This window comes from Heterocephalus glaber, unplaced genomic scaffold, assembly GCF_053883595.1.
Source record: "Heterocephalus glaber isolate CG9 unplaced genomic scaffold, H.glaber_assembly_v1.0 deba00001472, whole genome shotgun sequence".
In the NCBI taxonomy this organism is placed as follows: domain Eukaryota; kingdom Metazoa; phylum Chordata; class Mammalia; order Rodentia; family Bathyergidae; genus Heterocephalus; species Heterocephalus glaber.
Genome location: NW_028258315.1, coordinates 10,238,502 through 10,265,831, shown reverse-complemented (window position 1 = coordinate 10,265,831; position 27,330 = coordinate 10,238,502). Strand labels below are relative to the sequence as shown.

The window sequence follows — 27,330 nt, the reverse complement described above, 5'->3', positions numbered from 1 at the left end:
AATTTCCTGTACAAAAAAAAAAAAAGAGCAGTAGGAAGGCCATCCAAGTGGCGGCAAATAAATGTGTCCAAAAAGCCTTTCGTATCTTCTCCCTGTATGAGTCTGCCCGCCCCCAGATCCTCTTTCCTCCTTCTCTCCAGGCAACAACAGAAACAAGAAACCACAAGTCAAACTTTATTTGCTATGTTCTGCTCGATTTTAAGAGCACAGGCAACTGTCTTTCAAAGCCACTCATCTGATTGCAAATGTGTTCTCTAAGAACAAGAATTGCAAAAAGAACAAAAAAGAAAAAGAATGACAAACTCAAGTGGTGAGTACGTGACAGGTCCACATCCAGATATTCTTCTGGGTTCTGTGCTCACATAACTACCTCCAGATGCCACCAGCCCCATCCTTTTGTTGTTGAGGTGGTGGCTGGGCTGGGGAATGAACCCAGGGCTTCTCCCTCTGTCCCTGAGCTACATTCCCAGCCCCAGGGACAGTATTTTACAATGTTCCTGCTGCCCAGGATCTGTATCTTCCAGATCCCAAGATCCCGGGTCTTCCGCTAGTGAACATTTCCAAATGAATGGAAACAAAACAGTCTTAAAACAGAGATAGGGAGCTGGGTGTGGGAAACCATGCTGATAGCCCAGCACTCTGGAAGGCTGAGGCTGGAGAGTCACAAGTTTGGGCCCAGCCTGGGCAGTTTAGCAACTTAGTGAGACTTTGTTGCAAAATGAAAATAAAATTTAAAAAAATAGAAAGGGCTGGGGATGTAGTTCAGTATGAAGGTCCTGGGTTCAACTCCCAGTATCGAATAAGAAAAAAGAAAAACTAAAAAAAAAAAGCAATGATTTCCTCCAACTTCTAACTTGAACAGCCCTATTAAATCCTTGGCTTGTTTTCAGTGTGTCTAATGCACTCTTCCACTGGCTTTTTTTCCCAGAGGGCCTCTGATTTGCTTGAGTTTATACTGTTGGGGCAGAGTGTTTGAATAAATCCCCCCAAAGCAGATGTTTCTTCCCCTTTCCTAGAAATTAAAGCTGGAACATCATCTACAAGGTGTGTTCTGTGTTTGAATTTCACGAGAGACATATTTTGCATTTGATTCTCCACTGTTACAGTGGTTTTAGATCAAGGTTAGTATTTATCCATCCTCCTTTTAGAGGCCATCCTTAAATTCTACACCCCTTCGGCAAATACAAGGGGAATCGGTACACACAGCACAAGCCTGGGCCAGCTCGCTCCGGTCAGCCTGGCCTGGCTGTGAGTTCTGGTTTCTCCCTTGGGCACCCACAGCCCTCTAAGTGAAGTGGTTTCCATGAGCAACTTTTCCAGTTGATTGGTCAGTGCTGCTTCACAGAACGGAAAGATTCAAGGCATTAATTCTTCATTTGCATCCGCCTGGGGTGCAGGATGCTAAAGGTCTGCTCAGGACTGAGAGATTCTTAGAGCATCGATTTTGAATGGAATGGCTGAGAGAGGTCTTGGCAAAGCAGGAGGAACCCTTCACCTGAGATATCACCAGTCCTGTGGACTCCCAGACTGAGAATCATTGCTGGGAGGCATCAGGGATTACACATTACTCAGTAAAGGATCAGTGGGAAAGGAAGGAAGTATTCCAACCACACATGTGGTGAGGAGAGATGCACAAATCATCACTAACTCTCCAGTGAGTAAAACCTCCTCCACCTGACCCCTCTTCACATTTCCATGGGCCACTGAGGCATGGAGCGTCACGCGAGATGTGCATTAAGTCACACTGAGTAGGGGGATGTTCTCCAGGGGGCCTGGGAAGGTTTTAGTAACAACATAAATCATCATGAGAGAAGCTAAGACAATAAGAATTGTTACAGTGTCGAGCATCTAAAATCCCCTCCAGGAGCTGTATATGGAGGTGCATGCCTGTACTCCCAGCACTCGGGAGGCTGAGGCAGAAGGATCGCTGTGAGTTTGAGACCAGCTTGGGCTACATAGTGAGTTCCAGGCCAGTCTGAACTAAATAGTGAGACCTTGTCTCAAAAAACAAACAAAGAAACAAACAACAGATTAGGTATTAAATTAAAATTCTAAGGAGAGGGCAGGGGTGTTGCTGCCTGCCTCTAAACGCAAGGTCCCAACAAGGTCCCAAGTTCGATCACCGGTACCAAAAAAAAAAAAATCTAAGGAGAAATATACCATGGTGCTATGTTTGTTAGGGGCAGGGATTTAGCTCAGTGATGCCACGCCTGCCTCACAAGCGCAAGGTCCTGAGTTCGATCCCCGATACCGCAAAGCGGGGTGGGGGGTGGCAGAAGCAACTGTGTCTAGGGACAACCTTCAGTCACTTGTGGCTTTGTCCAGAAACATTTTAAGAAGGAAGGACACACTCTGGCCAGGTCAGAGGGTGAGAGAAAGGCAGGATTGTGTGTAGAGCTGGTGTGAAACCATCACAGGAAGTATTGGTGCATTAGGAAAGCAAGACATATTTTTGCTTTGGCTATCACTTTCTTTTTTTTTTTGGTACCGGGGATCGAACTCAGGTCCTTGTACTTGCGCAGCAGGCAGCGAAACCACTGAGCTAAATCCCCGGCCCTTGGCTATCACTTTCTAAGGGTAAAAACTGTCCACTGCAAGACTAGAGGGACCAAAAGCGTCAAATCTTTTAGCAGACACTACCTGCAGTTGACCCTCAGGAATTGGCAAAGTAATCTAGGCTCTGTGTGTGGGGTGTGTGGGGTGTGTGGGGTGTGTGTGGTGGCGATTTGCAATCGATAGGGTGGCAACATCAAGGGGCACCAATGTATTAAAACTTATTTCCATTTGACTCAACTCAATGAGTCTTTGCTATCAACCCAGTGGGCATGGGGCCCATCAATGAAAAAGACCCCAAAGAGATCTGTCCACTCGGCAATGTGACATTCACATTCATGATTCTAATGCAAAGATTACAGAGAGATATCAAGGAGCTAAACAAAGCATGATAAAGTGTAAACTTGAGAGAATGTCAGGAAATGTCTGCAAACTGATAAGCTATCAGACCTAGCAAGGCCACTACTTGAATGGGAAGGCCGGAGGATAACAGCACCAGAAGAGATGACAGGAAGAACAGGCTGGCGGGATAGGAGTCCGAAGCGGGGACTAACAAGAGGTGGCAGCCCACAGAGTATTCGGGCATCTAGTGCCAGCGTCAAGATGTTTACACCCAGTGAGTCACTGTGCCATTGATATCCGCTGGCAGCTTTTGGAGTGGGAAATGTTCTTAGAACTAACTACACCTTGAGGTGAAAAATAGGACCAGTGTTAGATGTTCTTTTGTTTTGTGTTTTGGTTTTTTGTTTTTGGCAGTACTGGGGATTGAACCCAGGCCCTTCAAGCTGAGCTACATTCCCAGCCCTTTTTATTTTTGGTCAGGGTCTCATTAAGTTGCCCAGGCTGGGCTCAAACTTGCTAGCCCCCTGATTCAGTCTTCCAGAGTGCTGAGATTACAGGTGAGCACCATCACACTCAGTTTGGTAGAATGTTTTGAAAATGGACATCTGGGCCAGAAGTTGATGGGTTGGGTGATCTCGGGTGGAGGGCCCTGATGCTGTCAGGAGACGCTGATCCCAGGCAGAAGGCAAAGATGCGGGGCGGGGATGCCAACATGAAGCCAACAGGAAGTTTGGTGGCTGAGACGCGGGCTGTGAGTAGGAAGCAGATGGCAGGGGACAGGCCAGCAGGTCCAGGCGGGAGCTTGGGAGGAGAGGTTCAAAAGGCAAGGGGAAAGTGGGCGGGGCCTGAGAGCCTGACATGGCCTCAGGCTTCGTCAGCTCAGAAACTCCGCTGAGTCTTCAGTGCCAAGGACTGAGATCGCCAAGCTGGGAAGGACAGCAGAAGCCACGAAGCAAGCCGAGGAAAGAACACGGGAGGAGGCTGGCTGAAAACCTAAATTTCCCTTATCTGAGTTTCACCCAGAGCAGTGGTTCTAAAGCTTAACCGTGTTCAGGACTCATTCTAAGAGTCAGGGGCCAAGAACATGAAAAGGTCAGAATCCAGGGTTCTTAAAGAGAGATTAGCATAGCAGTGAACTTTACTGCATTTGGCGACGGGAGGGCCTTTTCAAAGTTTCTATGATAATTCATCATTCAAAGAGTGCCGGCTTCGGTCTTTGATCATCAGACCTTCCTAGCACTTGGACCCCATCTGCCTTTCACAGTGAAAATGACCCCACAGCCAGCTGTCAGAAAAGAGCGACTCTTTCTCTACACTGCATTGTAGATGGTCAGCAGCAAGGAGATAGGAATCTGGGCCTGGCTTTGGTGATTCCTAGCTGTTCAGCAAAACCAGGGAATATTTGGAGTCACTATGCATCCTACACAGAGGCTGGATGCACTCAGTGTCTGTCTGACAGGAAAATACAACTCCTCAAATTCCTGTGGGCAAAATCTCTTGGGAATGTGACAGGTCAGGATGACACACAGTCCCCATGCATTCCAGCACGGTCGGTTTTCCCTTTAATCTTGCTCCAGTGGCCATTTCTCCTAAAAAGCACCAGACAGAGGCTGGTAAGAGCTGAGGAACTCTTAGACGTCACAAGGCCTTAAGGTTGGGGAACCTCAAGAACTAGATCTCAGCATGGGGATCAGCAAAGTCCAGCTCTCTCGGGACCCCAGATGTATGGGGTGGGGCGGAAGCCAGGCTACAGCTTGAGTGTCTGGCTTTGTGCAAACCTAAGGAAGACAAACCTGTGTGCAGCTGCTAGCCCCGGAAGCTCTTTCTAGGAGGTTGCTAGGAATGTGCACCCCTGCCCTGCAAGACTGATAATGGCTTAGTGTAGGAGGGAGCCAGCACACCACGAAGTAGGAAAGGCTTAGGACAGAGTGACTCTAGACTGAATCTTAAAAGGAGGGAGAAGGGAGGGTGCAGAGGATGGATTAAGCAGACCAGGTTGCTTGCTGGGTGAGAGTGTGCATGCTTGTAATCCCAGAACTTGGGAGGCTGAGGCAGGAGGATTGCCAGCAGTTCAAGGCCAGCGTGAAGTACATAGTAAGACTCTGTTTCAAACCCCTCAAAACAAAAAACAAAACAAAACAAAAAGACGGGCTGGAAATGGAGCCAGAAGAAATTAGACTACTATAAAAGAGAGGAGGGATGGAGGACAGCAACAGAAATTTGGCTGTGGCCAGTAGGTAGATGTAGGTTTATACCTGGTACTAAGTTAAGCACTTCTGAAAAGTGCTGAAAATATGGTGAATGTTTAAACTTTTAAAAAATTGTTTTGTTTTGTTTTAAAACAGGGTCTTGCTATGTATTTCAGGATGGCCTTGAACTCACTATGTAGCCCAGGGTGACCTCCAATTTGAAGCAGCAGTCCTCCTGTCTCAGCCTCTTGAATGCTGGGATTATATGTGTGCACCACCATGCCTGGCCAATCTGTGTATTTTCTTTATGTCCTTATTATGATCTTGACAATCTTGCTCACCTGTCTACCTTTACTATCTTTCTTCTCCTTCTAGAATACGTGTTCCATGTGGTGAGATTTTATTGTCTAATTTACTATATCCCACTACCTAGCTTCTTATTGAGGTTTCCCATAAATATCTACTAAGTGAATATCTACTGTAGAGATTAAAACTGTGCTACAAGTTGAGCATCCTTAATCCAAAAATTTGAAATCTGAAGTGCTCCGAAATCTGAAACTTTTTGGGCACTGACATGATATCCCAAGTGAAAAGTTCTACACCATGAAACTTTCCTTCTGCACAAAATTATAAAACAATGTGGTAGAAAATTGCTTTCTGGCTACGTGTATGAGGTATATATGAAATATAAGTTTTGTGTTTAGATTTGGGTCCCATCCCTAAAATATTCCATTCTACATGTACAAATATTCTAACATTTTAAAAAATCCCAAACACTTTTGGTTCCAACAACTCAGATGAGGGTACTCAACCTGTACGGCTATTTTTTTTTTTTCTGAGACAGGGTCTCACTACATAGTTCAGGCTGGCCTTGAACTCACTACACAGCTTAGGCTGGTCTCGAACTCAGGGTGACTCTCCTGCCTCAGCCTCCCGAGTGCTGGGACTACAGGGTGCACCACCACGCCTGGCCTATACTGCTATTACTAATGGTCACATAGTAACACTTAAAATATGCTCCAGGTCTAACTCATTTGAGCCCCACATATTTGATAAATATTAATTTCTTATTTTACAGATGGGGAACCTGAGACACAAAAGTCAGATAATATCACCCAGGTCATCAGTGGCAGAGTCAGGATTCAAACTCCTGCACCTGGCTGCAAGCCCCTAATTTTCCCAGAGTGCTCCAGGCCCTCACCAGACCCAGCTTCGTGGATGCCAAATCACGGGGGCGGCTATGGACGAGCCAGGGCTGAGATCCAGTTCTGAATCTGGAACCTGAGCCATGGACTTCATTCCTGGGAAAGGAGAATCAGCAGGGATGAGCTGGGAGGGGAGGTAAAAGGGGGAAGGAGGAAAAGGGAGAGGGGGAGGAGGGTAAAGGGGAAGGAGAAGGAAGAGGGGAAAGGGGGAGGGGGAGGGGGACAGGGAGGGGGTAAAGGGAGGCAGGAGAGCACCCACCCTACAGGTTGAGCCTCCAGTGTTGATTCAGGGCCACAGGAGGGAACAATATGAGCCCGGCTGTGCACACATGCTGACTTCTGATGCCTGAAGGACTCTCACTCAGCTCCTACCCCCGTTCCCATTAGCAAAGCGTGGCTCCCAGGACCAAATGAACTTCTGAGAAGAGCTGGACCTGCACACAGCTGTTCAGGAAGTGTGGATTCGTCTTTCCTGTACCTCTGCTCAGGTGTGAAAGACATTTCTGAGAAAATGAGCCAGCAGGAAGAAAGGGAAAATTCATTGGTGGGTCCAGTTATAAAATCATTCCACAAAATCAGTAAGACTTACAGTTCACCAAATTTTGTCTTCTCAACACTTGCAGTTATTGTAATAAATTTGTGTGTGTGGTACCAGGGATTGAACTCAGGACCTTGCACTTGCCAGGCAGGTGCAGCATCACTGAGCTAGATCCCTGGCCCTACTGCAATAATTAAAGAATTAATAAAACTAGGTTCAATTGAAAATAAGTTAACTTTTTTCTCCCCTGAATCAAACTTTCTTTCCTCCCTTCCTTCCTTTTCTTTTCTCTTTCTCTTTCTCTGTCTGCTTCACTGGAGATTAACACCAGGGCCTTCATACTGAGCTACATCCCCAGCCCTTTTTATTTTTCAGTTTGAGTCAGGATCTCCTTGAACTGTCCATGTAGGACTTGAACTTGAGATCCTCCTGCTTTAGCCTCCTTCTGTGCTCGGGTTACAGGCATGCACCACCGTGTTTCTGTTTACTTCTATTTCTTGCTATGGATATGCAATATTTATCTTTAGACAAATTTTAATCTTATTTTAATCTTTAATTTTCTTGCCAGCACAGCGGGGACCAGAGTACCCATCTTAAGCGGTTTCCAAGAGGATCAGAGTTGACCACACATAAGAAATACCCTTGTTGGGCCGGGGATTTAGCTCAGTGGTTTGGCCGCCTGCTGTGCAAGTGCAAGGACCCGAGTTCAATCCCTGGTACCACAAAAAAAAAAAGAAAAGAAAAGAAATAAATACCCTTGTCAACTAAGTACAGTCCAAATAGAAAGAAGTAACAGTATTATTTAAAATTCCATAAGCGGTTGCTGGAACCACCAGGAAAAAGGCTTCCTTTTCCCCAGGAATGCCAGCTGTTAAACTGTATTGGCCAGGCATAATGGCGCATGCCCATAACTCCCACACTGGGGAGGCCGAGGCAGAAGGATCATTGCGGGTTTGAGGCCAGCCTAGGCTCCATAATGAGTTCAAGCCCAGCCCGAATTACATAGTGAGACTCTGACTTGAAAATCAAACAAAACAGAACGGCAAGTATAGCAAGATACCATGTCTTCGGGTGTCTCGTGTGCGGAGAGTCTGCCCAAAGGACGCCAACCCAGGAAGAAGCAGAGTCAGGGAGATGGCTCTCCCTGGTCTGCAGAGGACTTCACTGGCTCCAGGCCCCGAGCCCATGCCCAGGACGCCCCTCTGACGTGGCAAACAGGGCAGCTGATCGCACCCCAGAGAGGACCCAAGAGAAGGGGTCCTTCATTCTGTTACCACCCTCGATCCAGCCTGATTTGGGGTCCCCTTGGGCATCTCAGTACGCAACCCGCTAAGCTCTGGTGTTGTTTAAACTACTTTGAGCCGAGGTCCTGATACGCAGAACCCTAAAAAGTCATAAAACCCCGCCAAAGAATGCGCACATCTAAATAAAAAATGACGGTTTAAAAAGCAAAATAAATCAAACTAGGAAACGCACTATTTTTAGAGTCTGAAAAAATGCGGAAATGTGATCATGCGGTGCCTTCCGAGGTCAAGAGAATCTGTCTGACACAGAGGCTTAGAAAGTGTGCACAGAAGGGGAAGTAGAGGCAACAGGAAACCTTCCTGGGAAGGAAAGCACGGCCCAGAAAGGTCGGAGTGGGGCAGGAGCAAACCTGAGGCGGTGCAAGAAGACCGGAGCCAAGCTCCCCAGAGCCAGCCCTGCCGGTGGGAGAGCGGCTGAGCACAAGGAGAAAGCGCAGAGCCTCCACACGGAGGCCCTGCAAAGCACGGGAAACCAAGCCAGTGCCAGTCCCACCCCAACCCTGTGCCGCTCTGCCCAAGGGCGGGAAGGCTAGGGCTAGGCAGGGAGAGGGACCGGAAGAGCTGGGGAGGCACAGAACAATAACCACAAAGAGACAGAAGTCAGAGTACAGTGGGCCGGGGAAGCCAGGGTCCTGACCCCAGGCCGGCCGAAGACCTCTTTTCAGCCTCTTTCTAACTTTTCTCTTTATTTTTGGTGATGCTGGGACCGCAGCCTTGCTGGAAAGTTCTCTACCACCGAGCTTAAGTTTTCTCTCTTCATTCCTATTTATCTCTTTTATAACTTCATTCCTGAGTTATGTCGTTCTTATCTGTCTCATACCAGCTTGTTCTAAAGAGTATACCACAGTTTTAGCATGCTTTCATTGTCTTTACGATTTCAATCTTATATTTATTTTTTCTTTTAGGTGTTCTGTTTGGAAATTGCCCTGTATATTTTTCTAGTGCTCATATTTTTAAAATTTTAATTACTGAGGAACCCCAGGGCCTTCATACTGGACTACCTCCCCACCCTTTTCTATTTTTTATTTTTGAGACAAGGACCTTGCTAAGTTACTAAGTTACTTACAAGGGGCTCAAACTTGGATTCTCCTGCTTCAGCCTCCCACTGGGATTATAGGCCTATACAACCACAACTAGCTTAGGTGATTTTAGTTTTTCCAAATTTTTAGGAGGACAATGAGATGATGGAATATTATTAATTTTGTGGCATCTCAACTTGTGATTTTTTTGGTGTGATGTTTTTATTATTGTTATTTTTTAGACCAGGGCCCTACTACTCACTGAGCTGCACCATTTCTAATGTGATGTTGAAAATCAAGAAAGAAAAATGTAATGTGGGGTGGGGGGTAAGAAGGAGTATGGTATTGTGTGATTCAGTTGGACCTCTGAGTAGCCTTTGGACTCAGCGCCTCCAATTTTAAACCATTTCTACTTCATCACCTGGCACCACCTATTTTTAGCTAGCGTGGTGCTCACCTCCTTGGTCCTGTCACTCTTGGGCAGGTTCAGGGAAAGCCATGGGCTGGGCAGTCTTTCTAAAACACACACATTCACTGGGGTCCCTTAGGCGGCAAGGAGGAGATAACTTTGAGGGTAGAGATAAACAATGCTATTTGTACTCGTGAATTTTTTTTTAAAACCCTGTTATATGGTGCTAACAGAACTTTGAGGCTAAGAATGCTTAGAATGGGATACAGGAGATGGAAGAGTGGACTAAAGGCCATCTGGGAGCCAGGTGCCCTGTATGCCTGTAATACCGGCACTGGGAGGCTGAGGCAGGAGGATTCCCACAAGTTGAAGGGCAGGCTCGGCTACACAGTGATTAAAGAACCAAAGCAACCAAAAAAAAGGCCATCTGGGAACTAAAAAGCAGACCCACACCTTGAATCATAAAACAAAGAATGCTGGCGCACGTGCTCAGATTCTGCAGGGCCTCTGAAGACAGCCCTGTGGCTATTTGCTCCCTGTACTTCACTCGTCTTTGGGGAGGCTTTGCCTACAAACAGGAAAACCTCTCTCTCAACCAGGGTGTTGCCAAGAAACTAAGGAAAAAAGGAGGCAAGGCAGAACCCCAGAAAATGGCACCTGGTCCTGCAACTTCTCCCGCTGCCCGGGCCCTCTGGGCTTCCTGCTCTGAGGTCTCCCTGCACCTTCTCCTCCGAGGGAGCCGGGCCATGCTGCTGCCTCCCTGGCTGGGTCCCACCTCTGCTACAGAAGCGCCTGGTGAGAACGGCGAGGGTGGCGGCCGGGGGTGTGGGGGGCGAGTCCCGCGGGCTGGGCTTCCGTGCTGTCTCGGGGTCACGCTATCACACTATTGCCGTCAGCGGTGGGGGCCAGCCTGCCCTGCCACAAACCGAGCCCCACGTGTTCCCTCCTGGGCTGAGTCAGCTTTCTTCCCTCTTTCCCTCCCTCCCTCCTCCTTTTCTCTCTCCATCTCTCTTTGTCTCTCCCTCTCCCTCTCCTTTTCCTGTTTTTGTTTTGATTTCAAGATGAGGACTCTACATTGCCCAGGCTGGCCTCGAACTCCTGGACTCAAGAGAGCCCCCTGCCTCAGCCTCCCAAGTAGCTGGAATCCAGGTACCTGGCTTTAGATATCACTCCTCCATTCCTATCTTGTCGTTTGGACTAGGGAAAGAGAGAGAAAGTGTGGTAAGCAGAAAAGGAGGCCTCTTTCGCCCTTGATTTTCCCGAACTGCTTTGACAGGGCTAAAGCAGCTCTTGCCAGCGCGGTAATGGCTGACTAAAAACCAACAAAAACCCAAGCTTTTCTCTTTTTTTCAAAAGTGACAAGCCAGACTTTTGCTGGATTACAAAATGCTATCTTCTCAGTACAATACCTAAGGCAATTTGCGTCCGTGAGCAAACTTGAAAGAATTTGAAGGCAACAGTGGAAACAGAAAAGGAATAAATATTTAAATGTGAACCCAGGCCTCTAAGTACCTAATGCCCTATGTCTGTAAACAACAGGAAGAGGGTGGCTGTGGGGGGAGAGAGTTAGGAATAGAGGGCAGCTCAGCAAGTCGCCTGGGCAGGGGACAAGCACGGAATTTTCCAGAGGACCTGGGCTTGGGCCCTGCCCTGCACCCCACGGTGCTCACCAGCATTCCCAGCTTGGCAGCCCCCGCAACATCCAGGACAATCGCCACTCTTCTGCTACAATAACGCGGTCTAGTTCATTAGAGACCCACTTTGTATTTCTCATTGAGTTCAAAGCACACTGTGTCTTTCCAAAGAAGCCCTATCACGCTTTACATATTAGAAAAGAAATGATCCATCTCAGAAATTAGTAAAGGTAGAAATGTGTTGGTGAGAAAGAAAGAAGGTTTTCCTGGAGGCTCATTTATCTGAACGTGTATTTTTTAAAATTTATGTTGTGTCTTTTTGTTTTTTCAGTAGTTCAGGCTGACCTCGAATTCACTATGCAGCCCAGGCTGCCCTCAAACTCACAGCAATCCTCCTGCCTCAGCCTGCCAGGTGCTGAAATTACAGTTGTGCGCCACCACACCTGGCTAACATGTATTTTTTAACGAAAACATAGATGATACATGGATGAGTCCAAGTATTTCTCAGTGCACTGGGTCCTAGGGAGACAGCTGTGGGGTGGTAGTAAAGCCTCATGCTTTGCTATTCACTTTTCACTCATTCATCGGTATGTATTCATTGAGCATTTACTATGTGTTCGAAGCACTGAGGATGTGGCAGTTAACAAGATAGAAAATGACTTGACTTCACAGGGCTCAGATAAATAGAATCATCCCAGGTGGTGACTGGCTCCTTGTTAGTCTGGTTTTTTGAGACAAGGCCTCACTATAGAGTTTAGGCTCGTGGCAATCCTCCTGCCTCAGCCTCCTGAATGCTGGGATTACAGGGGTATGCCTCCTTGGCTGGCATGATTGGCTTTTTGAAGGGGCTGCACCTGCCACTGGCCAGGGTGAGGTGGCCAGAGATGCCACCCAGTGAGAGCTGAGATTGGGCAGCAAGAAGAGGCCATGAGGTCCCAGGCAGGGGTGGGGAGGAGGGCGCCCAGGCAGAGGTGTGGACTGAGAATGGTAAGAGCTAATGAGGACGCACACAAGACATGAGAAGCTGCAGCACAAACTCGGGGCACTGTTTGGGGGTGCATGAGCCCATGAGGAACAGCATTCTGCATTCAGAAGGGATGAGGGAAGAACTACACTTTTCATGTTCATCTTGTACTTCCTGGTTTGAAGAAATGGCAAGTTCTTCAAATACAGTCACACCCGGCCCCCTGGGGATGGGGCCCAGAAGAACCTTAGACAGCACTAGACAGCAGGATTCCTTCTGTAGAGTGGAGACCACCTATGACCTACGCATCCTCCCAACCTTTGAATCTTCTCTAGACGACTTGTAATACCTCTTACAAGGTAGATACCATGGAGGTGGGTGTTACACTGTATTGTTTAGGGAAGTGCACCGCAAGGAAAATCTGTACAGCCACGTGTGGTGGTCCACACCTGCAATCCCAGCTACTTGAGAGTCTGAGGCTAACTTCAAAGCCAGCTTGAGCAACTTAGTGAGATGCTATCTCAAAATAAAACACAGTAAAATAGAAAGGGTAAGGATACAGCTCATGGGGAGCATCTCTGAGTCTGGTTCCCTGTTCTTCACCCCCCCCAAAAGCCTGCATCTATGCAGGATTCAGTATAGAGGCAGCTCTGTTTTCCAGGCACGGTTGGTTGGACCCCCGTCTAGCGCGTCTTCTTCGCGCACAACACGGAGTCTCACGTACCTGGAATCCTATTGAGCGTCACCCAGAAGTGCTCGTCCGGACTGAAAGTGTCTTTGGACCACTGGAGCAGGTCGACAGCCCGGGGGTCACGGAGAACAAAGCTGGCAAACTCTCTGGACAGAGCAACGTAGGCAGAGCCGAAGTAAACGGTGAGGTTGTGGGGAGGGGGGTCCTTGAGCGCAGGGGTCCTGATCACGTAGGAGCGTTCTTGTCCCAGGTGCTCCCGGTGCACGAACTTCGTCCGTCCCACGGCGTGGGCGGGAGGCAGCACCCCCGGGGTGATATTCTTCCCTTTGAATCCTTTCAGGTACTGAACGATCTCCCTGTTGGTCTTCAGAGGGAAATCTTGCCCGCAGGTGTTGATGACGTACTTCCAGGGGACCTCGGAGGCCACCAGGTCTTTCATGCAGTTCAGGTCAGCCTGGAGCCTGGAAAATCCTCCATAGACCACGGGTTCCATCTTGGAAGCCAGAAAGGCATTGGGGAAGCAGCTCAGCAATCGCTCCACTGCGCCTTTAAATTCAACCGTGGCCTTTTCATCTACGTGCACACAGTAGATATTTTGAGGCATGAAGATGACCCTGAAGAGTCTCGCAAAGGTGTCGAAATTGTGATGGACGACCATGATGTACGCCAAGGGAAACTCAGCTTCTTCTGGAGACAAAGGGGCGGTGATGTAGTGGGCCTGGGCCAAGTAGTCCTCGCAAGAAGGCTTCTCGTGGATCATCAGCTTGTTTCTCCACAGAAATAGGCTTTTCCCGCCCGCAAAGGATGCGCAGACCCGAGTCAGCATCAAAGTGTCCGAGATATTCAGCCTCTGGTAGCTCTGATCGCCCCCAAAATTGACCACATGGAACACGATAAAAATGATGACGGTGGAGACAGAAACTATGAAGAGGCAGCGCATGGGCGAAGACATGCCTCAGAGCGGGCGAAGTGTCAAAGTCCATCCGAACCTGCAGATTCTCTCCCGGGCTTACTCTTTTCTGCTCCTTCCTGCATAGCCCCGTCACGCCCGCCCCAGAAGATGCCCCGGGGACGGATTCTGCTTCATCCCAAGATCCCAGCTGCCGGGCTCCGTCCAGGAGCTGATATTAGAAACCGATCACAGCCTCCTTTGTCTAAATCCCAGGGCAGGTTGCTAAGCCCAGCCCTCTGCTCCTCCCTCTCCTCCCGGTCAGCTCCCAGCTGTGGAGCTCAACTCCAGAACTCTGCCCACCGCAGGCTCGGTTCTCTTGGTTCTCTTTCCGTTTCTCTTTCTCTCCCGTCTCCCTCCTGCTGTCACCAAGGCCGAGCTGAAGCAGCGAGCGATGAGCTGGGACGGGCTGGGTCCCGCCCCTCTCCGCAGCCTGGCCTGGGGCTGTTCCCTGCCACTGCCCGGGAGAGGGACCAAGAGCTTGAGCTCGGGCTCTGCTCCCAACCCCAGTCAGGACTTGACTCCAGGACCCCTCCACCCGGGCCGCCCCACCCTGCTGCAGAAGGTGGCGCGCAGTCCCGGACCCTGGCGTGGGGGGACCGGCAAACCCTCTCCTCACTTCCGGGACCCACTCAGGAGTCAGCCACAGGATGCTGGGGTCGAATGACCGAGTCTCCGGCTGCATCCTCTGCCCGGGCCTCGCAGAAAGGATCTAGTGGCCCGGCTACGGGGGTCCTCACCACCCCCGCCCAGGGGACGCTACGAGAAGGGGCGTCCGTCCTCGGTGTTTTACCACCACGCGGGAAGTGAGCGTACCCCTCGTTTATAACACTGCATGGCCTCAGGGGCACCACCCTCTTTTAACTCAAAGACTCACTCAACCTCCAAATTTTCCTTTGACTTACTTCTCAATGAAATATGGGTGTTTACATTTTACTTAAAATGACTTTTTTGTTGGTGTTTTGAGACAGAGTCTTGATGCATAGCACAGGCTGGTCCTGAACCCACTGTGTAGCCCAGACTGACCTTAAACTCAGTAGTCCTCCTGCCTTGGCTTCTTGAGAGCTGGGATTACAGAAATGTGCCACTATGCCCGCTCTAAAATGACCTTTTAAAACCAATTTCCCCACAGCCTGATTTCCATTTCCCCTATTTGTGTGAACATTGACTTGCACGGAAACCCAGCTGCTGCTGTACCCTTCCTTCCTTGCCCGTTCATTCTCTTCTTTTTGAAGTCTCTGCCCTGCTATTAATAGGCTCTGTAGTCAAAAGGCCGATTCCTTCTTTTCACTTGGCCCGTCCTGGTCAGGCCCTGCTCCAGCAGAAGCCCAGGCCATTTCCTGAGCTGGGTCTTCATTTCTCCACTTGGTCCAGTTTTTATTTTTCCAGCCCATACCTTCTCTCTTTTCTTTTGCACTCACTCTTCTCACCCTGATGTGAGCAGGCAGAAGCCGCCTGATGCCCACTCTGGTTCCAAGCTCACCGTCAGAGTCTAAAGGAGCTTGTAACAACCAGAGGGTGAGCCTGCCCGGCACCCTGTGTGGCCACCCAGTGTGATAACCACTCAGCCTGCGCCGTAAACTTATCTTCCAAACCCTCCCAAGAAACTTATAGATGTTTTCTAAAAACATATTTTCCTCATAAATTTTGGTCCTACCACCTTAGGATCAGCACGGGCTATTAGTACACAACTGTAAGGTTAGCAAGTGTTTGCATCAATCTCCCACCGCACAGAAGACACAGCCAGCCCGGCTCAGTGACCTGCTGCCCCATGTGACTCGAGCCCTGTGCCTGTGACCACCACTCTGCCCGTCCGGGACGGCCCCTCGGGTTCCCTGGCTGTCCCGGTCTCTGGATCGCAGTGAGTTCCTGGGCTGCTTGTTGGCCCCGGGTTCTCACGAGCGTTGGCACTGCCTCCAGCTTCCAGCTTATGCCATGGGTGAGCTCTTCTGTCTTGCTGTGACTGTGATAAATGCTCAATAAACCGTTGCATTCGGAGATTGCTCAACTCTTGGGGTCTGTGTTTGGCAGACGTGCAGACCTCCTTTGGCTTCTGAGCCCCACGGTGGCCTCAGAGGGCCTTTTGGCCTTGAGAGTGGCCTCCATGTCCACTTATGACACGTATCTGCCACAAACTCGCTATGTAACCCACCCCTGGATTTTTAGGCCGAGCAGAGAAAAGGAAAGTAGATCAATCTAATTCAGGCTGGGTTTAAACCTCAGATCCTCCTGCCTCAGCTTCTTAGAATGCTGAAATTAGAAGTATGCATCACCACAACTGGCTTAATCAATCTACTACTTAATGTCTTCAAGGGAGTCGACCAGAAAGAATGACCTTATGTCCCTGATAGAGGAAAATTCAATCCCAAGCTTCTCTTTTTCCAAATAACACTTTTAAATATTATTACATCTGCTATCTTTAAACAACAGAGAGTAATGTCAGTGTCTCATTTGGCAAAGCCTTGTGGCTTAGAATGAATGTTAAAATATTTTCAGCTTGACAGAGCATTTGGTGTACAGATACATAAGATAATTAAGGCCACAGAATCTGTTTACTCTTTCTGTTCACAGTGGCTGATTTACAGATGCTCAGGGGACAGGCACCAGCCACAGTACTAAGCACAGGCACTGCCAAATAGATACTTGCATTGTACCTCTGTATTCAATCTGGCACTTCAAACAGCACTATTTGCTGGGAAATATAAGTGTTCTTCCTCTCAGCAATTTTGCCTGTCCTTGGGTCAACGTTCCCTGCCAAAAAATCTCTACAGAATTTTTTAGAAACCCACTTATGGAGCCAGGTGAGGTGGTGCAGGCCTGTCTGGGCTTCCTAGTGAGTTCAAGGCAAGCCTGGGCTCCACAGGAGACCCTGTCTCAACAAACAAACAAACAAACAAACAAGACTCTTATCAAACTGGAGTCTGTGGTGGTGATCTCCCCTTGGCCATAGGCCACACAACCTGCTAATCTGGAAGGGACACAGAGTTGGGGTTTTTTTTTCTAAAGTCAGAGACAAAGTTGACACTAGGAAGCCCACGACCATGCCTCATCCCTCACTTTGGAAGCAGTGATTCTTGAGCTACCCAATTAATCGGGCCAGACACAATTCCCCTTCCCTGGGGCCGCAGTGAAGCCTTTCTCTTTCATTCATTCAGAGGTCTGGGGTACTGTACATGAAAACTTTTCCACCTGTGAATATACGTAGAAGCCAGCTCCAAAATAAAGAGGATACAGCCTCTTCTGGGCACGGTGACACACACCTATAATGCCAGCACTCGGGAGGCTGAGGCAGGAGGATCACAAGTTTGAGGTCAGCATGGGCTTGTGTGAGTGGAAACCCATCCTGAACGACATTAAATGAGACCCTGTTTAGAGAGAGAGAGAGAGAGAGAGAGACTTTATTTGAGACAACAGAGGACTACCAATTTCAATGGGGAAGGGAAGGAGGGTCTCCCCCAGGCACTGTCAACTGACTGAGACCTAAGGACGGAGGGGGGACACAGCTTTGACAGTGGCTGCCCGCGGCCTAAGTCAGCTTGTGAGGGAGACAGAAAAGACTTGGGCTGTTGTTGTGAAAAAACCCAAAAAACAAAAACCAAACGAAAACCTTGCACTTCGTCTTGGAGACAGGGGACACAGAGGAGCCTGGAGGTGGAGGACGCCTCTAGCAGCTGGCAGCTGGCAGCCGAAGAAGTCTGGCCGTAGTGCCTCCCCCCTTTCCTCCGCCTGCCTGCGGCACCAAAGCACACCTCTTTACGCTTTAGTAATTGTCCTGGGACTTGATTTTCCACTCCCAATTAACCACTGGCCTTAACTTGGGAAAGAGCTTGGGAGGCCTCAGGCCTGTGCAGAAATGCCAGGCCGGTGTGGTTAAGTCTCAGTCTGACGGGCGCAGAGGTGCTAAGGCACACAGGCGGGAGAGGCAGGCGGGAGGGAGGATTTCCCGGGGCATTTCCGCAGTTGGCACTGTTATTGAAGCTGATCAAGCGGCCGCAGCGTTCATTCTTAATTATTGACCATGGTGGAGGGGACGGAGAGATGGAGGGAGGATTGGGAGAGAAGGGAAAGACTGAGGAAAGGGAACTAAGATGTGTTCTGTCCCTGTACAGCTCCCTACCAGGGACGTCCTCATTAGGAGCTGCGGACATGCACTAATAAAAACCAGAATGAAAATGAAAAGACAAGGACTTGTTTCTTTAATATGTGCACAACTAGAGGATGTTGGCGGTATAATTCACTTTCGACAGCCAACTTGGTAATTCTGCTCTAGGTGGCCTGAGAATTTGTCAGTGATGCCTTCATTTTATTTCATTTTTGAATGGCGATTATCATAATGCTAAGGAGGAGGAGGAAGAGGGCATTTGCAAAGCACACCTTTAGTAAAACAACAATCCTTCCAGGCCTGAGAATCCCCCAGTGAGCCTCACTGGGGCGAATCCTCCTCCTGGGGCCAAATCATTTCACTTTCTCCACCTTTCATCTCCTTAGCAACAGAAGAAGTTGTTATCTAGATCCAGAACCCAAAGCAGGACTTTAAATTCTCACCTCGGCATATTTGACATGCATAATTTTAGAGATCCATGTCCCTGTCACAGTGGATAGAGCCACCTCCCTGAGCTGCACCTGCTTTTGATGCTGCAAAGGTACCATGGAAACACTTTCTGGATGCTGAATCATTTATGCAAATACTCGCAAATGACAGTACACAAAGTTTTCCAATAAGCAAATGTTAAAGCACATGCATGGACGCACCTGGGTGGCAGTCTTCCGCAAGACATTCAGAAATGAGAAACAGGAAGATGTACCTCTGAGTAAATGAAAAAAAATCTAGTAAATACCAAAAATAACTCACGGCCAATTCTCACTTCAAGACGAAACTCATCTGTGAACTCACGAACAGGGATTGTTTAACCTTAGGGGGGGAAACGGTTTCATCACCACATTTGTTTTCACAAGTATTGGGCCAAATTGGGTGTTTATGGAGCTTGGGGAGGAAGATGGTCCAGATTAGTGGTTTCCAAACTTTAGCTCCATATCTCACTGCCTGGAGGGGATGATAAAATGCCATTAGGGCCGACCCGACCCCAAGAGTTCAGCAGGATGCAGGATGGGCTGATGGTCCACAGGTTGCTCCGAGATTATGCTGATATCGTGGATCCCTGGTGCAAAGTTTGAGAACCAATGGACCACAGATCAAAATTCCTTGAGTTTTCCCCCTATCGCTCCATTTGGTCTATTTCCTATAGTTAAGCAATATGCTAAAAGAAAAAGCAGGCCTGGGAATTTAGCTCAGTGGTTCCACCACCTGCCCCGCAAGCACAAGGTCCCAAATTTGATCCCCTGTACCAAAAACAAAGAAAAAGCAACGTTGGGGGATAAAGCGTACTGTATAATTTTGAAATCGTTAACAAACATGACCTCAGATGATGGATAATCTGATCCCTAGAGCACAATTTATTATGGAAAACAAATAGGTGGTGCAGTTGTCCTCGACACTGCAAGGGATGGGCTCAGGCCCCTCTCAGAACAGCGAAGCCTGGGATACTCAAATCCCTTATGTAAAAGAGTGAATTTGCGTAGAAACTGTGCGCATCCTCTCGTGGACTTTAAATCAACTCTAGCTGACTTCTCATCCTAACACAGTGTAAGTGCTACATAAATGGCTGTGCTGCATTATGTAGGAACTAGTGACAAGAAAAAAGTCCATACGTGTTTAGCGCAGATGTAATGGGAGAATCTGATCTCCGTGGGTTCCGAACCAGTCTGTACCAGGAAGGGCATGAGAAGATTGGTGTGCAAAGAGGCCCTTGTGACAAGCCACCCTTCCCGAAATGCTGCTTCTAATCACTGCCCCTGGCGGCTGAACCTGTGCAGAAACCGGCGTTCACAAATTATCAGACAGAAAAAATGCAACACCAAAGACAACTGTGTGAAGTGCCTACTCTTCCATAAGCCCAAATTAGAGGAGGGTGTAGGGGAAGGACTGATACAGAGACAGGGAGAAACAGACAGACAGATAGAAATACCAAGTACAGATGAACACCTGGAGCAGCAGTCGGCCTCGTGAACTGCCGGGGACGTGTGCAGGGACACAACAGCACTGAGGGTACCTGTGTCCCATGGCCTGGAAGTTTCCCGAGGTATTCGCCCAGCAGAAAGGGATATTTAGTTATCAAAGGACTTGTTGCTTGATGTCCACTGCAGCTGTGAGGTTAGGGAATGACCCTCTGGAAATGATCCAAAAGACATGAGCAGCTGTTACACAGCAGACCACTGTGCCCTCAGCCGAGGTGCCCTGTCGTCAGGCCTGTGCACTGTGGGATGCTTAGGGCCATCGCTGGCCTCTACTCCTGCCAGTAGCACCCTCTGCCCCTCAGTGGTGCCAGCCCCCAATATCTCCAGATTCCTCCAGATTCCGGTCTTTCTCTCAATACAGTAATGAGAATGCTTCATTAAAGTACAACTGCCCACGGCAAGACAAGGTGAATCTCACAAACAATAATGTTGCCCAGAAACAGCCAGACAGGAAAAAACTGTGTGCTGTGTTTCCATTTATACGAAGGACAAACAAACCCAGGTAAAAGGAACCCCTGCTGCTAAACCTCAGCAGACTGCTGGGTGTGCTGGCCACACAGGTATGCAAACACCTTGAGTCCTTCAGAGAAAAGAATGAATTTGCATAGAAGCCATTTGCATCCTCCTATAGACTTTAAGTCATCAGGCACACTATGTGTACTTAATTGTTTTGGGGGGTTTTTTTTTGGTACTGGGGATCCAACTTGGGTCCTTGCGCTTCTGCAGCAGGTGGGGAAACCACTGAGCTAAATTCCCGGCCTTATGTGTACTTATTTGTGATGCACAGTACTTTTTGCACAATCAGGAGGGAGGGTCCTCCCAGAAAAATTTTCTAGGTGAGTGGGCATCAAGAGGTCCTGGAATAACTCAGACCTACGGTTATCACCGTGGTCCAGTCCTCTGCAGTTTGCCATCACAGAGACCCCAGCACTTCCTCCTGAAGTGGACTTCCTGTTCAGGACTTCCTTTCACCCTGCTCCCTCTGAAACCCACCTCCCTCCATCACCATGTAGCCAGGTCTCTTTCCTACCAATGAGCAATATCTGGTGAAAAAGAAACCACGGGACAATAGCAGGCTAGGCGAGGTGGCACATATCTGTAATCCTAGCACTTGAGAGGCTGAGGCTAGAGGATTGCTGCAAGTTCAAGAGCAGCCTGGGCTACATAATGAGTTTGAGGCCATCCTGGACTACACAGTGAGACCCAGTCTCAAAAACAAAACAAAACAAAACAAAACAAACCCAGGACAACACAAAACTCCACTCTGATTGTGAACATCAGAAAGCTGACACTCAGGCCACTGGTCTTTGCCTAGCTGACTTTCCAGCTCTGGCTGGCATTAGTCACTGTCCCATCTTGTGCTCTTTCTGAGAGCCCTTGGGCTGTTTCTTCACCAGGGCCAGAGCTGCTTCCCAGAGAGAACCTGAGAACAGGGACAGCTGTGTTACCTTTCAGTTAGACATACACACTCGTCCTGACTGCCTTTTCTTTCCCCCACATTCAATCCATATCATGATTCCTGAGGGTGCACCCAAGCCAGAAATGCTAGGAAATGTCCTTTCCAAGCCCAGCGTGATAGTGCATGCTTATAATCCCAGTACGCACAGAGGCTGAGGCAGGAGGGTCACAAGACCAGCCGACACATCTTGGTACTTAGTGAGACCCTGTGTCAAAGCACAAAGCAATGTAGCTCAGTGCAAAGGCTCTGGGTTCAATACTCAGTACCAAAAAAGAAAAAGAAAAAAACTTCTTTCCTTTTTCTTCCAACTTATCTGCTGCTCAGAAAACTATTTTTGTTTTTGTTTTAGTTTTTTTTTTGCAGTCGGATCTCAATATGTAGTCCAGCCTGGCCTCTAACTCATGGTGGTCCTCCTGTCTCAGCCTCCCAGGTGCTGGGATTACAGGTGTGCACCACCATGCCCAGTGTGTCCAGATGTTGATGCTTAAATAGTGTTCTCTATCCCATGGAACCAGAGCTCCTTGAGAAAATGGCTGACTCTGTGACTAGGACAGGTAAAATACAAGATTTATTTAGAATTTCTCCTATGCCAGAAAGAACGATGGGGATTTGTGAAAAAGATCCATGATTTAATCAAATAAAGCATCAATGTTCGTCTTTATGCTGTTTCGGGGGGGCGGGGGCGGTGACCTCTGCTCTGTAGAATTTCTTCCTGAGAAAACTTTATATTACAGCATCTACCAAACAAGGTCACTGTTGGAGCTGTCTAGGTGTAGAAATTGTGCCGTTGGTTTGTAGAATTAACATTTACTGAGCTGTGATTCCATCTGAAAACCCATACTCTGTTCCAGATTCAATTCTTCTCTTCCTTTGTCGAGCAAATGGAAACTCTGCCTCTCTGAGATTCTGAAATCCAGTTCTTATCATGGGAAGGGTGGTGAAGGAAGCACTTTTTAATAATTTGTCATATGGGGACATAGGTGGAAAGAATTATTTGTCTGGTACCTGTGAAAAGCCTGCCCTTGAGCCCTACACCTCATCAGTAGTGACTTCTTGTCGCAGTCAATTTCTTTCCTAACTTTGCCTTTTCCTTCATGTCAGGCCCCCTGCCTTAACCTTCTCTTGTGTTGCTTTGAAACCAAGAAGCGTCTACCCTGCCCACTGCCTGGCCTTTGTCCAATCCCTGGGACGGAAGATGCTGGCATCTTGCAGAGCAGGACTGAGTCCTGGAAAGTCAAAAGAGCGGCTAGAAACTCACGCACGAGGCTCAGCAGTGAGTGGGAAATTCTGCAAGGAAGACCAGTTTATCCTTCATCAAAACTTAGGATTTTACAGGGAGGCTGGAAGGAGGTTAGATAGAATTGCAACATTACAGGAGTCTGAAGGGGACTTTGCTACTAACAAGGAGCAAACAAGAAAAGCGGAACATTCGTAAATATCCAAATTAGAAACAAATCTGTCAGATGCTATCCTAAATAGCAAGCTGAGTAATGTGAGAATTTATATGTATGAATGAATGAATGTATGTATTTACTTAGCTGTACAGAGAATTGAACCCAGGGCCTTTGCACTGAGCAAAATCCCCAAAACTTTTTTTTTTGGTACCGGGGATGGAACCCAGGACCTTGCGCTTGCGCAGCAGGCGGCGGCACTGCTGAGCTAAATCCCTGGCCCCCTGTCTCCCAACTTTTATTTTTTATATTTTATTTTGAGACAAGGTCTCCGGTAAATCATTAAATTGTCCAGGCTGGGCTTAAATGTGTGAACTTCCTGCCTCAGCTTCCCAGAGTGGTAGGATCACAGCAGTGCACCACTGCTCCCAGCTAAGAATTTAAACCAGCAAAAATCTATAAGGAAAATTGAGTGTGGATTTAAATGAACCTCCTGGTAGGTTTCTAGATGGTCACATGTAGGCAGCACAGACTGAAGAGCAGGCATAAAAATGAAGACTCCAAGCCAGGCATGGTGGTACACACCTGTGATCCCAGGACTCTGGAAAGCTGAGGCAGGAGAACCCCAATTTCTAGCCCAGCCTGAAAAACTTAGTGATTTACCTAGACTCTATATCAAAGAAGGACTGTGGATGTAGCTCAGTGGGAAGGCCCTGGGTTCAATCCACAAACAGCAACAACAAGAACAAAAGACTACAACCATCCAGGTATGGTGGCACATTCCTGTAATCCCAGCACTTGGAAGGTTGAAGCAGGGGGATTGCCAGGAGTTCAAGGCCAGCCTACAGGTGTGGTGGGGCATGCCGGTAATCTCATCAGTAGGGAAGCTGAGGCAGGAGGACCCTTGCAAGTTCAAGGCCAGCCTGGGCTAGATAGTGAGTTCCAGGCTAGCCTGAACTATTTAGCAGGACCCTGTCTTAAAAGAAAAAAAAAAAAAGACTACAGTCAAAAGGCAAACCTTGTGAAATGAAAGAAACCATAAAGCAACAGCCACAAAAAGCATTAACTAGGATTAAGTAGGACAAACCCGCTGGCTCACAAGCGGGGAGGCAGATGGAGGCCAAAGACAGGAGACATCTGTTTGCAAGGAGGGAGGTGAGTTGTGACCCACTTGGAAATACATCAAGGGGCTCACAGTGTGCACACTGCATTGGGGTTAAATGGTCTGCTTTATTTTCTAAACAAATTGACTTGTTTGGTTAGAGGACCCAGGGAATGGAAACCTGAACTAACACTTGGCCCATGCAATATGTCCTTAACTCAGTGTTGAGCAATTTGTGTCTATTTGTATCTCCAACAGGTCTCCCTAAATTGCCCAGGCTGGCTTTGAATTCACAATTCTCCTGCCTCAACCTCCTGAGCAGCTGGGATGACAGGTGTGCACCCACACCTGGCTTGAAAATTTCATCTCTTCATAGACCCCCATCTCCAACACAAATGTAACCATTTTGACACGTGTAAATTACTGGCTTGGGCAAAAAATACAGACTGCGTACTTCCGTTTCCGGTGTCTACAAAACAGGGATTGGAACAGTACCTAGATTCAAAGCAATAATGTCCAAAAGGCACACAGTCCTCTCTGGAGACATAGCAAAGCCCGAGAAGTACATGAAAAACTGTTCAACATTGTTTTTAATTAGGGACACACAAAATCATACTCACACACATTAGGATGATGAAAATAAAAAAGCCAATAACACGCGCTAATGAGGATACACAGAATTGAAAGACTCATATGTAAAATGTTGCAGCCCTCTGGAAACAGTTGGGTAGTTCCTCAAAATGTCAGAGAGATTGTATGGACCAGCAATTCCACTCTTGATCTAACAAAGCAAAATAAAAACACATGTCCTCAAAGAGTTATTCAGGAATGACCACAGCAGCACGATTATCATAGCCAAAGCAGAAACAACCCAAATGTCTATCAACGAACAAGTTCATAAACGAATGTGGTCTATCCGCCAACGGAAGGGAATCCATGTCAGCAGAGATGGGAAGTACCACGCGGAGGAGCTTCAGACACAGGTCCCAGAGGAATGGGGTCAGACAGCAAAGGAGCACATATCATATTACCCAACTTCCACAAGATGTCCAGCACAGGGTTGGATGAGGAAGCAGGAAGGGGCTGTAAATGGGTGTGAACTTTCTTTTGGATGTGATAAAAAACATTCTAAATTAGATTGGGCTCATGTTTACACAACTGTCAATGGAATGAAATCACTGAGCCGTACCCTTAACATGGGTGAACTTTATGGTATGCAGTTATATCCCAGGATATCTCAAATTCTTCGATGCATAAATAGGACCACATAAAGCCATTAAGCTGGGCGGGCTTAAGCATCCTGAGTCCAGGGCTGGCAGGATAAAGATGAGTCAGGTGCTGGTGGCAAGTGCCAGGCCTTCTAGGAAGGTTTTATAGGATCTGTAACGCTGCCCATTTATGGTAAGCTTTGTTTCCTTTTTTGGTATTTATTTATACTGCAGTGCTGGAGATGGAAGCCAGGGACTCAACACGCCAGGCAAGTGCCCGACCGCTGTGCACCCTGGCCCCAGTCTACTCTAAGCTGTGTCGGTGACCAGGACAGTAGGAATCTTCCAGGACTCTCTGCAAGCAACACCGAGCTTATTTTATACAAGCAAAAATAAAAGGAATTAAATTCAGTCTAACACAGCATGCCTTAAGGCTTACTGAGAAATAAAGGGCGGCACTCTGGGAGGCTGAGTCAGGAAGACCACAAGTTCAAGCCCAGCCTGGGCAACTGAGGGAGAATTTTGACCCCACCCCTACCCAGAGGGCTCCAGGCGAAGGCCCTGTGTTCGGCCTCCAGGACCATAAATCGCTCAGTCAAGCCCCTCCTACTCCCTCCAGGCTCTGCTTCTGTGGCTCTGTCGGTGAGAGAGCAAGACCCACTTGGTGCACAAGGGGCCCAAAGCTCTTCTGCCTGGAGCTGGGGTGTGGTTGCCAGGACAACGAAGCGGCTTTCAAAGATAACCCAGGGGCTGGGGTGCAGCTCAGTGGCAGAGATTGAGCTCAGCAGGTGCGCAGCCCTGGGATTCGTCACGTGCATGCACGCGTGCGCGCGCACACACACACACACACACACACACACACACAAGATTACTGAAGGACTCTGGGGAAAAGCGGCAGAAAGGCAAAGAGAGAAACAGCAGTAAGACAAGGAATTCAAGATGGAGCCAAACCACTTTACATTTCCTGGATTTTTAAAATAAAGCTTCTCAGGGCCCAATTACTGTGGCAAAGTTTTGAACAGCTGATTTCACTTCTCTACACTTGAACCAAACACATCAAGCTGTGACTGTTAATTCCTGGTGAAACCAGTCCCAGAATATTGCTTCCTAGTAGAAGAAGAGAGGATCCATAGGTGACATGTGCAAGAATAACTATAGCTGAGATAACCCTTGCAGTCACACACCCGATTCTAACAGAAAATGATACCCGATGCCTTCCAAACTAAACATTCATGGATTTGGCTCTGCTGATGCTGCATGTAGAAGTTTTAGAATAGCAACGCTAAGACCCCAAGAATCAACATCTAATAAGTTCATCTGTCTGTTCCCTCTCTGAACACTGAGTGGGTTTGTACAGCTTCAACTCCTATCGTGTGCTCTGATTCTTCCATCAGTCCTACAAGGAGACACCTTATCCCCAGGATCCAGAGCGCCATTCAGCTCAGGGAAACCAGGATCTCCCTGAAGATATACAGACTCTTGGTGGCTGAGCCAGGCTCTCCGCTCAAGCTCTTGGCTTCCAGATCCCACTGGCAAGAGTCAGTGCCTGACTCTGCAGAGTTCACAGATCTGTGTCCACTAAAGTCTAAAACGAGGTCCGATGGGTGCCAACTGGCTCCCATTCAGCTGGACCCAACCTTTGGTGTCTTCCTTCTCTTCAGTCTACTTTTAACTTTCTCCGTGTAAAGTTAGGATGAGTTAGGAAATCGCTGCTCAGAAAGACAGTAGAACACCGGAACAGGCTCGTGTCTCTGGTTATTCCTTCGAGATCTTAGCAGTTGGTGTAGTTAACAAGCAAAGGCATTCATTTACACCATCGCATTCGCACCTCACTTCTGATGTAATCTATGTGACCATGCAAAATGCACACAGATCAATTCAACTATCAGGGGAGTTTCCGTCTTGAGAAATTAGAATATATTTAAAAACTCAAGAAAATGTTAAAATCCCCAACAGTTCTTCGTTCTGCTGAATCACTGTAACTTCCAACCTGTTACACCACAGCGTAAAACACAGCCTGAATTTCTAGATGCCCCGGTCCTATCTGGGTTTAACTTCAAGGTGATACAGGTATGATTTTTTTTTTTTTTTCCTGAACCAGGAAAGAAGAGTATAACTCAGCTGGGGAAGGAAAAACCCAGAAAGTCAGGATAGAGTTATGAGTCATAGAATTGCCAAAGAACAAATCCAATGAAGAGGATGACACAAAGGTAAGCAAAGAGATGGCCCAGAGCTTGTCCCCCTTCCCACACTGCTTCTAGAGAAATTATACAAATGCCTCCCACTATTTCTTTGGTA

The 27,330-nt window shown here is 47.9% G+C and overlaps 2 protein-coding genes across 3 annotated transcripts in view; both read right to left on the bottom strand.

The window, feature by feature from the left end:
* The window catches only part of LOC147826183 (N-acetyllactosaminide beta-1,6-N-acetylglucosaminyl-transferase-like), a 118,757-nt gene that overhangs the window by 85,473 nt on the left and 5,954 nt on the right, over positions 1 to 27,330 (bottom strand). The gene's annotated exons all lie outside the window — the stretch shown is intronic.
* The window catches only part of LOC147826184 (N-acetyllactosaminide beta-1,6-N-acetylglucosaminyl-transferase-like), a 33,912-nt gene extending 6,582 nt beyond the window's left edge, over positions 1 to 27,330 (bottom strand). Inside the window, exon 1 of the mRNA XM_087181761.1 lies at positions 1 to 27,330. This exon is cut by the window's left edge and continues 6,582 nt beyond it. Within this exon, the coding sequence (XP_087037887.1) occupies positions 12,874 to 13,800 (927 nt within the window). The 5' untranslated portion in view covers positions 13,801 to 27,330 and the 3' untranslated portion in view covers positions 1 to 12,873.